Genomic DNA, 14,486 nt, shown 5'->3' with positions numbered 1-14,486 from the left:
CGGTTCCTCCCAGTTTTTATCAGTTCCAGTCCTTTTAATATGTTACATTGTTAAAGATCAAAATTTAACTCTACTACTGTTCTAGATTCTTTGGATTTTAGACTCACTGGAATAAAAAATAAGGGAAATGAACCACAGAACAGTGTGCATTATTTTATTTCTGGCTTATGTGAGTGGATGGAATGTTTCAAACACAGTATGCATTTATTCCACATTTATTCAGTATATTTCACCTATACCTACTTGGCACTATTATGTAGCTTTGGACTACAGAGATGAAAAAAATAGCTTGTGCCTGTATTGGAGGTCGTGGTTTGTCAAAGGAGACAAGTCAGTAAGCAATTACAATACGAGATCAGGAGTGTCTGATGGGTGTGTGTGTGCAGGAAACTTGGAGACCCCAGAGGAGGTGCTTCCCCTCGCTCTCAGGAGGGAGTGCGTGTGGAGGTGGGAGTTCAGGTTTGCTTCCCAGGGAAGGTGACACCCGAGTCACATCTGGAGCAAGCCAGACCTGGGCCCTGGGCCCTGGGCCCTTTTCTTCCAGGCTAAGAGATGGAGTTCATTTTAAGATAATTGGGAGCCAGTGAATACATTTATTTAGAGCAACATGAACAGATTTGGAGCTTAGGATAATACCTAGAAGCATAACTGTAAGTAGTGACATCAGCATCGATTTTATCATCATCTACATTGCCACTATTTATTTAGTACTTCCTGTAGGTGACTTGTGTACCCGTTATCTCATTTAATCCAGCACCCTTTGAGTTCGATATTATCGCCATATTTTATAGAAAAGAAAATGCAGGGTAATAGAGGAGTTAGTGACTGGACCCACAAGAAGAGGATATATTTGATTACCTGACTCTCCACCTGGTGATTCTAAGTTCATGGAAGTTAAAGATGAGAGATTATGATTTGCTTATCCTTACTCTTCATTTTCATGTGTTTTATATTGTGAACATTTCACTCAATTTAGAATTTAAAAATAACATATATTCCCTACAAGATAGCTTTTAGGCCCTGGTTGGGTAGCTCAGTTGGTTCGAGTGTTGTCCCCATAAGCCAACGTTGTGAATTTGATCACTGGTCAGGGCACATACAAGAATCAACCAATGAATGCATAAATAAGTGGGACAACAAATCCATCTCTCCTCTCTCTCTCTTTCTCTCTCTCTCTATCTCTCTCTCTCTTTCTCTTTCTCTTTCTCTTTCTCTCTCTCCAGTAAAGTTTTTTTTTATGTAAAAAAAAATAGAGCTTTTAACACAAGTCTGTTATTTAATCTATTACTCAAAGTTTGGTTTATTCTAAAATGGCTGCTAGACTCACTAACAGAGAACATGTCAGTCTCCAGCGTGGAACCACGTCTCTTGGGTTTTCCTCATACAGAATTCTTATCCCTCTGTTTTAGAACTCTCTCTCACAGGATGTAAACTGCTTTATTCTCCATTCCATTTCCTTTTCCTCTGAATAAAATTACCTCAAGGAAATATTTAAAATTATACCTCCTTGGGATTTGAGATGTTTTAATTGCTAAAGTCTCTGATAAAACTTGGGACCCGGCTTCTTAGTATGAAGCATAGTTTCAAACGAGGTTTTGAGTTTCTGTTCCATGTGTATTTAGTATATTGAGGCAATAGAGTGAGAAATGATAATCCTTGGAAGTTAAAAAAAAAAGCTGATTATTAATGAAGCCTCACTCCTCATTATTAACTTTCTAAATGCTGTCAAAATTGGCCATTTACCCCTTCATTTTTAGTTCTTTAATAGGAATACAAGTAAAGTACCTCTTCTCTCCTAGAAGTGTGGTATAATGGCTAACATTTTAAATCTTTATTTGTATATAGCTAGAAAAGAGGTATTACAAGATAGTACATGCAGAGTTTTGACTTGCTGTACTCACCTTTTACTTCTTTTATTTCAGCTCAATCTGAAATTGAAGTTTCAGTGTCTGCAAGGAATATCAGAAGGTTACTAAGTTTCCAGCGGTATCTTAGATCATCACGTTTTTTTCGTGGTACTACTGTTTCAAACTCTCTAAACATTTTAGATGATGATTATAATGGACAAGCCAAGGTGTGTATAGCTTTTTCAAGAAACATTACCCTTTTGATAAGTTTAATGAAGCCTTCTTTTCTCATCTGATACTGATTTATAGAGCCTTTTTTGTATGTGAAAATCAGTTGAGCCCATTTTTCAGGTTTTTCCTTTAGAGCAGTTGTTTGTTCATTTTATGATTAGGTATTACAGAGCAAGGGAAATTTCTGAACTAAATAAATGAAAATGCTTTTTATTTATTATAACATTAACAAGTAGAACAGTAGAACATTAAACTATAAGATCACAATATTCTTATCGCTGGAAAGAATATTATGCATTATCTGACCTAATTCCTTTATTCAATAGATAAGTGAACTATGGCTTAAGGAGCAAAAGGGACTTAATTTGAGCTCTGATTAGAGGTAAATCAGCACAGAAAGTTAGTCTCGTGACTTTCAGTCAAATGATTTTCATACATAGTCTCTTGAATCAGTGGATTATTTTGAGGACTTAGATGTTTCTTAATTAAACCCAGTGATTTTGAGCATTATTTTCTTTACATGTTTTAAAAGAAATGTCTTAATGAAGGTGGAAGTTAGAGGAACTATTTTTTTTTTAACAAATGAGGATTTTTAATCTTATGTTTCTATATTTTTAGAATATAGAAACACACACACACACACATATATACACACACATACACACACACACAAGATTTTGTAAGTTTGTGTAGCTAGGGCTGGAGTACCTTTATGATAACATTAAAGTGAAAAAACTTGCTTCTCTCTTTGATAAAAGAAATCAGTGGAAAGTGTTCATGCTTTCTTTAAACTTTAAAAAGTTAGCAAGGTCGTCTTTTTGGAATGAGAATGTTGATTTGTGTATGATTAGTTGTTGGTACCATTATAATCTCTACTAGTGGCGTCTTAGTATTGCTCATGTTGATCTATTTTTAAATGTATACAACAATGAACTTTTGGAAACAAAATCAATTTTTTTCTTAAAAATAAAGTTTGCAGAATTTTCATGTTACAAATATATCGTGTAAAAATAGAATCTACTTGGTTTTTAAAGTCATTGTGGTATTTATTTGTTTGGCTTAAATACACATCAATCTGAAAACTAATGTAGTAAATGCTATTGTTTTTTAAGGATATTTAAAGAATATAAATAAATACCCATAGTTGGGAGTGTTTTCTAAAAAATGGATAACAATTTAAGCACAACATAGTGTAGATGTTAGGTGCCCAGGTTCCAGAATCAGGCCACCTGATTTAAGACCCCAGCTCGATTATTTTTAGCTGAGCAAGTTAGTTACTTTTTGCTTGTTTCCCCATCTGTAAATGAGGATTGGAAACAGTGCCTACGCGATAATGTTGGTGTGAATAGTAAGAGTATAAAGTACTTTAACAGTACCTGGTATAGTAAGTAAGTACTCAGTTATTATAATTTAGTTTTACTAAACTTTTAAAATCTAGTTTCTAGACCATGCAACATATGAACCATACTTCTGTGATGTAAATTATGGTAGAATTCTTAAAAGTTTGTAGCAGAATAGAATAAGTTTTAAAAAACACTAACCTTACTTATACATTTATTCATTGGAAAACAATAATATTTGGTTTTTCAAATTGAGTTCATCTCTTTATACATTTTTTGGAACCAGTTGGAAAGATAATGATTAAAAGGATAATGATATATAGCATTTCTTAGAGTAAATCAATCACTTTCCATTTTCATTAACTTTTCTATGAACCATCTACTAAAGATAGTGTTATTGAAATTAAATTACAGTAGGAATGTTTGGTTTTCATTTCAGTGTATGCTGGGAAAAGTTGGAAATTGGAATTTTGATATCTTTCTATTTGATAGACTAACAAATGGTAAGTGAAGAATTTGACTTACTCGAATCACTGTGTTCTCTGGCTGCTGCGTTGCTGGTATAGCCTCTGGCGGGTCGTTGCTTCCTCTGACTTAGGAGCCTCTGTTGGCTGGGGGGGCGTCATTTTGTCTCTTCTGTATGACTGATTGATAAGCCTAGAGCCAGTCTCATACATTGAGTTTTTGATTATTACTCTTAGCAGTAATCAAAAAAACAGCCACCATCACTTGGCCGTCCCTCCTTAAGGCTGCTGTTACTAATAACCCCCAGTGAATCTTATCTCGTGTTCTTGAATTTTCTTTTTTGGTTTCTTTTGGGTTGTGGCATTTACAATGACACCTTATGACCCGTGTTCCAGCTTGGATAGTGCAGCTGTGGGTAGATGCCGACCTTCCAAGAGACTCCTTCCCTCTAGGTCTGTGGCCCTCGGCTTTTCTTTCTCGGCTCTTCACACTGGAAAGACCGGGTGCTGCGCTCCCCTCCTTGGCCGGCTGGGGAAGAGCTGCAGCTTCCCAGGGGGCGTGTCAGAATCTGCAGTGTGTGTGGTTTAAAAAAAACAGGTGATTCTGTTCTGTTCACACACACACACCTCCCCCCCTTGATTTTTGTGTTGTTGCGGGGGAGGGTTCACGTTTCCTTATTCTCTTTGGGGATCAGTTTTACTTAGGGAAAATTTTTGGCATAAAAAAATGGGTGCTACATGTAGTTCAACTAGACTTTGTCTGTCTTTAATACATACATACATACACACATACATCAGCGTGGAGAGCACACTGAGGAGGCCAGTCCTGGCTGCTCAGAAGGAAATGATGTGCTCTGAAAGCACCCTCCTTTTTTATTTCCCTTTGGAATGAAGCTCCTTTCGTAAGGAAGCCAAATATGGGAAAAGGACAAGCAAATACAGCTTTTTTCATCTTGAGGGGGAGTGGCCTAGCTTTTTAGGACGCTACATCGTTCCCTCTGAGTGAAAATACCTTTATGTTCACTATTTGTCTAGTGACTAATGATAGGAAATAGGCAAAATGGTAAACAGTGAAGTTTGTCTCATCTGCAAAGCCTCCCTCCGCTGGCCTTTTGTTTTGCCTCTTCTGTTTCTCTCCCACCTCTCCTTGGCCCCTCGATGACTAAGTGTGGTATCCCTCTCCCTGGCCCCGTGGTGGGCTGCCCACACAGGAAAGGCTCACATCCTTTGCACAGCAGCCCTCCCTTCCAGCCTCTGTGAAAATACAGATAGTGAGGTAACAGGTGTCCGCTTCTAGGTCCGGAGAACGCCCTTTCCTAACTCAGCACGAGTCTTACTTATCTCAGGATAATATGGAAAACAGTGCACACTTAAGACCTTCACGGTTTAGCCTTATAAAGCCCTGTATGTCTAACAGTTGAGAGCCTATGATTAGTCTACTGGACATTTGTCACTCAGGGAAATGTCTCTAACTGCATTTTTTCACAGCGCTAGTCGGGGCTGGGTGATGAACAAGTGCAGGCGGCAGAAGTGAAAGCCCACGGGGCCACACTAGCCAGTTAGCGCTGTGCTCCCTGTGTAACCTCCTCAACCCTTTGTGCAGAAGAGGGCGGAATGGTTTCTTCGTAGGGTTGGTTGTTAGGGTTTAGTTAGTAGAAGCCGCCCATGGTTAGCTACCCACCTATGATTTCACAGGTGGTGGTATATATTTACATATATATTCATTCATTCCATAAACCACAGCTACCCAAATGTTACAGGAATTCTATACGTGAAGAGAGATACTTGGGAAACAAATCAGAGGTAATTCCTTTACTTGCATTACCTAATTAGCACTGCTTTCCTTTCAAAACTGCTCATCCTGACCTGAATTCTGGATGATATATGTACGTGGTTTCCAAGTGTATAGTTTTCCCTTCCTGCGTTTGATCCCATGCTTGCTGTATTTCTTACTCTGGTAATTTCCAAATGCTGTTGTAAGGAAGGCAGGGAGGAGGCAAGCTCAGTGATTCGCCAAGACACATGGCCCCGGCCTGTCTGCGGCAGGAGGAAAGCAGTTATTGCTGGTCGGATACATCTGACGTTCCTTCCACGGGAATGAGCGTGAGGTGATAGGAGATGACAAGATATGCCTGTCACCCCTGAAGGCTACCTGGCGCGTGAGGACCCTGGTCACCAGGCCTGTGTCCTGGAGGTAGCCTAACCCTGTTGGCTCCCATCTGAGTCACATTCTGAAAGCTGTCAGGGCCACTGTGCCTTTGACAGTTCTGTCCTTTGATACATGTTTATGGGGGAGCTTTTTAGCAGTACAATTTTTTCCAACAACCTTTTTTGTTTCCATTTCATATAAGTCCTTTTGTGCCTGTTTCTTGTTTAACACATCACTTGTTTTGAAATGTTTCATTGACTTGTGTTCTTATCCACTGGTGTCTTATAAACTGAAAATGGGGAAAAAATGCTACATGCAGCTTTTCCATTCAATGTGGGTGGCATGCTCTGATCTGACTGATTCTTGTCAGATTCCTGGAAAGTTCTTGGTGTAAGACGTTACATGTGTTGCTCTCTGCAGTGTGTTCAGATTGCAGATGAGGGTATTTTACCTATAGATTGTAGCTTTCCTGAAACTTACTCTAGAGTCTAGAGACCCTAGAAATTGGTCATTTGTTTCATTAGGTTAGGAAAATGATTTTGGGAGAACCCTATCAAAACCTAAATATACAGATTGTATATACATTTTTTATATTGAGGTTATAATTGACATATAACATGTTAGCTTTAGGTGCACAGTATAATGATATGCGATATATATCTATGTCTCAAAATAATCACCACAGTAAGTCTAGTTAACATCTGTCACCACATTGTTACAGTTTTTTTTCTTGTGACAAGAACTTTTAAGATCTATTCTCTAAGCAACTTTCAAATGTGCAGTACAGAATCATTAACTATAGTTACCATGCTGTGTATTACATGCCAAGACTTACTTATATTTTATTTTACAATTGGAAATTTTTACCTTTTGACCCTTTCCCCCATTTTGTCCACCCCCAGCCCTGCCTCTGACATGCACAATCTGTTCTGTCTGTGTGCTCAGCTTTTGGTTTTGGTTTGAGATTCCATGTATAGGTGGGGTTATACCACATTTGTATTTCTCTGACTTATTTCACTTAGCATGCTCTCAAAGTCCATCCATGTTGTTGCAAATGACAAGATTTTATTTACTTACTTGAGGCCTGGTGCACTGGTGGGGTCCCTCAGCCTGGCCTGCGGGGATCAGGCCGAAACTGGCTCTCTGACATCCCCTGAGGGGTCTTGGATCGTGAGAGGGCGCAAGCCGGGCCAATATATATATATAGAGAGAGAGAGAGAGAGAGAGAGAGGGAGATTGAATTTAGTGGGGGGGCATTTGTTAATAAAATTATATAGGTTTCAGGTGTACAATTTTATAATACAGCATCTGTATATTTTATTGTGTGTTCACCACCCCAAGTCAAGTCTTCTTCCATCACATTTATCCACCCTTTATCCTCTTCTACTTCCCTCCACCCCCCTTGCCCTCTGGTAATCACCATACAATGTTCTCTGTGTCTGTGAAGTTGTTTTGGGGGTATTTTGTTTTGTTTTTGCTTAATTCCTTCACCTTTTTCACCCAACCCCTCTCCCCTCTGACAGCTATCTGTCTGTCCTCTGTTTCTGTGAGCGTTTCTATTTTGTTTGTTAGTTTATTTTGTTCATTAGATTCCACGTATGAGTGAAATCATATGGTATTTGTCTTTGACTGGCTTATTTCACTTAGCATAATACTTTCCAGGTCCATCCATGCTATTGCAAAAGGTAAGATGTCCTTTTTTTTAACAACCAAGTAGTATTTCATTTTATTAATGTACCACAGCTCTTTTATCTACTCACCTACTGATGGGGAGTAAGGCTGCTTCCAAATCTCGGCTATTGTTAATACACAGCAGTGAATATAAGGGTACATATATCTTTTTGAATCCATATTTTGGGTTTCTTCAGATATATTGTCAGAAAGTAGAATTGCTGGGTCATAAGGCAGTTCCATTTTTAATTTTTTTTTCTCTATACTACTTTCCACAGTGGCTGCAGAGTCTGCATTCCCACCAACAGTGCAGGAGGGTTCCCTTTTCTCTACATCCTCTTCAACACTTGTTGTTGGCATACAAATCAATGCAACAGAATAGAGACCCAGAAATAAACCCATACCTTATGGTCAATTAATATTTGACAAAGGAAGCAAGAACATACAGTGGGGTAAAGACAGTCTATTCCAGTGATGGCGAATCTTTTGAGCTCAGCATGTCAACATTTTGAAAAACCCTAACTTAACTCTGGTGCCGTGTCACATATAGAAATTTTTTGATATTTGCAACCATAGTAAAACAAAGACTTATATTTTTGATATTTATTTTATATATTTAAATGCCATTTAACAAAGAAAAATCAACCCCAAGAAATGAGTTCGCGTTGTCACCTCTGACAGGCGTGTCATAGGTTCGCTATCACTGGTCTATTCAATAAATAGTGTTGGGAAAATTGGATAGATAAGTGCAGGAGGGTTCCCTTTTCTCTACATCCTCTTCAACACTTGTTGTTGGCATACAAATCAATGCAACAGAATAGAGACCCAGAAATAAACCCATACCTTATGGTCAATTAATATTTGACAAAGGAAGCAAGAACATACAGTGGGGTAAAGACAGTCTATTCCAGTGATGGCGAATCTTTTGAGCTCAGCATGTCAACATTTTGAAAAACCCTAACTTAACTCTGGTGCCGTGTCACATATAGAAATTTTTTGATATTTGCAACCATAGTAAAACAAAGACTTATATTTTTGATATTTATTTTATATATTTAAATGCCATTTAACAAAGAAAAATCAACCCCAAGAAATGAGTTCGCGTTGTCACCTCTGACAGGCGTGTCATAGGTTCGCTATCACTGGTCTATTGCATAAATAGTGTTGGGAAAATTGGATAGATAATGTGCAAAAAAAAAAAAAATGAAACCAGACCACCTTCTTACACAATGCACGAAAATAAATGGACTAAAGACTTAAATGTTCGACTCTAAACTAAAAAAAATCATAGAAGAAAACAGAAATCTCAGACATTTCTCTTAGCGATATCTTTTTGTATCTCCTTCGGTAAGGGAAACAAAAGAAAAATAAATAAAAGGGACTACATCAAACTAAAAAGTTTTTGCACAGCAAAGGAGATCATCAACAAAATGGAAAGAGAATCCACTGAATGGGAGAACATAGTCACCAATGATACACCTGAAAAGGGCTTAATATCCAAAATTTATTAAGTACTTATAAAACTAATCATACACAAAAAAAATCTAATTTTAAAAAATGGGCAAAGGACATGAATAGACACTTCTCCAAAGAGAACATACAGATGGCCAACAGACATGGAAAGATGCTCAATGTCACTAATCATCAGAGAAATGCAAGTGAAAACCACAATGAAATACCACCTCACACCTGTCACAATGGCTATCAACATTAAATCAAGATTTCCTTCTTTTTTTTATGGCTAAATAGCATTCCTCCTTTTATGTTACGTCAATAAAATTCTATACACACATATGTCACATTTTCTCTATCCATTCTTCCAGCAATAGATACCTAGGTTGCTTCTTAAGTATTGGCCATTGCAAATAATGCCACAGTGAACACTGAGGTGCCTATATCTTTTGGAATTTAGTATTTTGGATTTCTTCATATAAATAATCAAAAGTGGGGTTGCTAAATCATATGGCAGTTCTATTTTTAATTATTGTGGGACACCTCTGTACAGTTTTTCATGGTGTCTGCACCAATTTACAGTCCCACAAAGAGTGCCCAAGGGTTCACCTTTTTCCACATTCTCATCAACACTTACTTCGTGCCTATTTTATAATCCCCATTTTTACTGGTGTGAGGTGACACTGTCGTTTTGATTTGCATTTAGTTGATGATTAGTGATGTCAAGCATCTTTTCATGTGTCTGTTGACCAACTGTATGTCAGGTGGAAAAATGTTCAGATCCTCTGGTCATTTTTTAATTGGATAGTTTGTTTGAACATGCATCCTAAAATATCTGTGAATATACTCCCCCCAAAAAATTGGTTGTTACAACAGCAGTAGCAGAAATATAGCTCACTTTTTCTCAAATACTTCCAAACCACATAGGCTCATGTTTGTACCAGTAGAGTGTTATCAGGATTTGAATGCATTTTAACTTTTAATTTCATAAAAATAAAAGATTTGAAATGGTTTTTTCCCCCTTTTGAAGATGATATGCCAGGTAGTTTTTAAAAGAATCTCTTTTGGGCTGCCACATTATTTACAATGTTGCCCATGCAAATATTATTCCAATTAATTAACTTTTTTCCTCAGCCATGAGCTTCTGTTGACAATTGTTTAGGCAGTTTTAGATAATGAATTTAGCCCAGTAGTTCTTTATAATCCTTCATAAATATTACTAGAAATTTTCAATGTGGAGCTAGTTATGTCTTTTATTCATTTTTTGTAAGAATCATCAATTTTTTTAGAGAATACTAGAATAGTGTCTATGTTATTGTTCTTGTCCAAATTTATGAGTTTATGCTCCTTTTAGAGCACAGTCTATTTAATTGTTAATACAGCATATCAGTCCTATAGAGAAAATCTTCAAAAGATTGAGAAATGTAATGGAAGGTATAAGAAATGGAGAGAAAGAGTTGAATCTTGGAAGGAAAAACTAAACATTATAAAAATGGTAGTTTTTCCAAATTTAATTTATACACGTGGTGTCAAAGGAGTGAGTTGAGGATGAAGATAACCCCTTTGCATGTAACAACACTCCCAGAAAACTCTCTGTGGGGGAGCAGAGAGGGTGACAACCAGAAGGGCCAAGAGAGCCGGGGATTCTTCATTGTTTCAAAGATAAGAGAATCTAGAGCATGTCTGAGTGCCCATCATACTGAGCAATATGAGAAGGGGGAGGAGGGAGGGATGTTTTGATTCAGTGGAACTGGGGCTGGGGGAGCGGGGACATGGTAGATGTATGTGATGGACCAAGGAAGGTTCCTGAGAAGCTGTGGAGAGGTAGAGATATTATTGGCTTTTGGAAGAAAGGGAAATTTGAGGGCTTATGTTTTTTATCTGTGAAGTATGAGGCTGTTGAGGATGAGGGGGTGAATAGGATGTGGTTATGTCAGTAGTTTGAGAAAAGTAGAGAAAGCTTGAAAATAGGCATTTTGAAAAGTCAAAGAACCATTTCACTAGAAAAACATAAGATTGCTAGATATCGTATTGTCTATGAATGAATAGATATAGAATTCTGTCCCGTTTTGTTAGAATAAACACAGCCTCCACCTAACCAGGGCCAGCCAAAATCGCTTGCTCTGGGACATCCCTGTTCAGCTAAAGCAGGTGGTTGAGGGGACGTGTAGGAAGTGGTTAAGTGCAGCCATTTTTAGGTGCTTTGGGAAGTTGACTTAAACTTAGCGTGGGACAATTTTCAAAGTTTCTATTGATTCTGATTATTTTGGTGTATTTTTTAAAATCAGTCTATTAAAAGTTTATCTTCCAGTTTACCTGGTTGTGCAAAATGAAACAACAAAAAAGTTTTGTTTTTTTTTTAAAAAAAGTTTTTTCTTAGGATGGAAAAAAAGATGTGATATTTGAAGTTCATAACTGGTCTAAGAATTTGTAAATTTTAGACAGACAAAAAGGAATTAGTACTTCATGCTGTGTTTTCAAAACCTATATGCAATTATGTTAGCTACTAATATCTCCTTTCTCTGTCTTTTCTTTTTTTTTTAGGAAATAGTCTAGTAAGTTTAACCTGTCATTTATTTAGTCTTCATGGATTAATTGAGTACTTCCATTTAGATATGGTGAAACTTCGTAGATTTTTAGGTAAGTAATTCTAATTCATTTAGCAGTAGTAATGAGATGTATACAAGAACTTTTAAAAATTTGGTACTAATTAACTATTGATCTAAAACAAACCACTCCAAATTTAGTGGCTTAAAACAACATGCATTATTGAGCTCCTGGGTCTGTGGGCTGTGCATGCTGCTTCCGGTCCTGCTGCTCTCTGTGCGTCTGCAGCTAGCAGCCCAAGAACTGGGGCTGACCAGGCGCAGCTCTAAGTGGTCTCCTATTAAGTTAAAAGAATGCAGAGGACTTTGGCAGCATAATAGATTCACATTAAGAACAAAAAAGAAAGTAATCTTTATTTTAAAACTAGGTGGGGGGAGTCCCTCAGCCTGGCCGGCTCCCTCTCTCGGTGCAGGACCCCTCTGGGGAGGTCTGACTGCCGTCTTAGGCCCACTCCCCGCAGAGGCAGGAGAGGCTCCCACCACCGCCTCTGTGCTTGCCAGCCGTGAGCCCAGCTCCTGGCTGAACGGCGCTTCCCCTGTGGGAGTGCACTGACCACGAGGGGGCAGCTCCTGTGTTGAGCGTCTGCCCGTGGGTCAGTGTGTGTCATAGCAACTGGTCGTTCTGCCATTCAGTCGATTTACATCTTAGGGTTTTATTATATAGGATAGGATAAGCTGAGCTTGTTCAAAGTGGTGTTCAGTTTCCAAGAGAGAGCTGGTGACCCTGGCCCCCTTCACTTCCCACTGTGCCAGCAGCCGGGCAGGGCAGGTGGAAATGGACTGCACCTGGGGGTGAGAGCTGCGGAGCCTCGGAGCCCAGGGTCGGGGCCTAGGGAGGAATTGGGATGACTCTGCAGTGAGGTCTACATCAGCCACGATTTCCTGACAAAGACGCCACGTCTCTGCCCTTTTCTAAGTGTTTGAAGGGTAAACTTTAAAGATGGGGTACATTGCACTTAGGTCTCTTAATTTGACAGTAAACTTGAAAGATTATTTGGAATATGTTTAAACATGCAGGGTGGCATTTAGCTAAGACTGCTCTGCTTAGGGGAAAGTTGAAGCTTTTCACCAAATAAAGAAACATGTTAGGAAAAAATTGGTAGCATAGCATGCGGAGTCTTTTTTTTTTTTTTTTTAAAGGAAGAAGACAGTGTTTTCTTTCCTCTTAAGTTCTAAACTAAGATAAATTTATTACCTAGCAACTTTTTAAAAATACATTTTTACTGATTTCAGAGAAGAAGGGAGAGGGGGAGAGAAAGAGAAATAATCAATGATGAGAGAGAATCATTGATCGGCTGCCTCCTGCACGCCCTCTACTGGGGATTGAGCTACAAACACGGGCAATGTGCCCTTGACCAGAATCGAACCTGGGACCATTCAGTCTGCAGGCTGAACCAGCCAGGGCTTGAGAAACTTTTAATGCACATTTATATATAAATGGTATGCCTGTGATACTGTACTAGTATATTATATAAATTATAAAACGCATACAAAAATAAATGGTACAAAAGTACTTAAAAGGCTATTTTAAACGATGGGTTCAAAGTAAATACAGAATCCCAAGTCTTTTCCCCGCTCACAGATGGATTGCAGTCACCACCTTGGGGCTGGTGTGTTCTTCAGAGACCTCTAGGTTTTAGCTTGTCTTGCTGTTGGCCCCCCACCCTCCATCCCCATGCAGGTTCGCTGGCACCACGGGTAGCTCTCCCGCTAATCCTGGCCCACCTTTTCGTGATAGCGTAACAGACACAGAGGGAGAAAGGAAAGATTAGCATCAGGTCCATCTCTACAAACTGAAAAACAAATTCCAGGTCCAAAACCCACCGCGTGATGAAGCGCCCACGGGGTCACTTTCATAGACCCAGTATTTGCACTGTTTCAGTGTCATAAAGATTTTTGTTCACTGATGAATTTCTAGTACCACTAAGAACAGTATCTGGCACAATAAATATTTGTTGAATGGTACTTTTTTACTAAACTGAGATTCTTTTGGTCTCATTCACATTTTAAAAGAGAAAGTATTTTATAATTTTGACATGAATACTTTCTCATTTAAGTTTCAAACAAGCCAGGCCAGTGTGGCGCAGTGGTTGAGCATCAGCCCATGAACCAAGAGGTCACCAGTTTGATCCCAGGTCAGGGCTCGATTCCCAGTGGGCGGCATGCAGGAGGCAGCCAGTTGATGGATGATTGTCTCTCATCATTGATGTTTCTATCTCCCTCTCCCTTTCTCTCTCTAAAAATCAATAAAAACATACATTTTAAAAAAGTTTCAAACAAGTCATGAGTCAAAATGGTATTGATTCTTTAGGTATCCATGTGAGTGTGGGTGATTATCATCTCTCTCTGAACCTGAACAGTTAACTGATAGCCACATGGACAGTGTCAGTGGGAACTGTGATTATCACAGTTTTTTACTTGTCCATGCCGCCCATTTACAATTAAGGGCGGGGGGGCTTTCCTTCGTTGCAGTTATGATTCAAGAAGATTACCACAGTCAGAACCCGTACCACAACGCCGTCCACGCTGCGGACGTCACTCAGGCCATGCACTGTTACCTACGAGAACCCAAGGTGAGGCGCTGACATGACAGCAGGTGACAATCCTCAGAGCATCTCTGCTTTATTTCAAATACTTTTCCCTAAGTTAGAGACTTGACGCAGAATCAGAAGTTTCCTTCACAGGACTGAGATCTAGCGGGATCAAGTTTCCAAAAACGGCTGTAT

At 38.8% G+C, this 14,486-nt stretch overlaps 1 protein-coding gene across 1 annotated transcript in view; it reads left to right on the top strand.

The window, feature by feature from the left end:
• The first annotated feature begins 1,873 nt into the window (after window positions 1-1,873).
• The window catches only part of PDE7A (phosphodiesterase 7A), a 27,608-nt gene continuing 14,995 nt past the window's right edge, over window positions 1,874-14,486 (top strand). Inside the window, exons 1-4 of the mRNA XM_006767029.2 lie at window positions 1,874-2,074; window positions 3,858-3,921; window positions 11,699-11,794; window positions 14,233-14,333. Coding sequence (XP_006767092.1) covers window positions 1,874-2,074; window positions 3,858-3,921; window positions 11,699-11,794; window positions 14,233-14,333 — 462 coding nt within the window. The remainder of the gene's footprint in view (window positions 2,075-3,857; window positions 3,922-11,698; window positions 11,795-14,232; window positions 14,334-14,486) is intronic.

Source organism: Myotis davidii, unplaced genomic scaffold (assembly GCF_000327345.1).
Source record: "Myotis davidii unplaced genomic scaffold, ASM32734v1 scaffold580, whole genome shotgun sequence".
Lineage (NCBI taxonomy): Eukaryota > Metazoa > Chordata > Mammalia > Chiroptera > Vespertilionidae > Myotis > Myotis davidii.
This window is presented reverse-complemented; position numbering and strand designations above follow the sequence as displayed.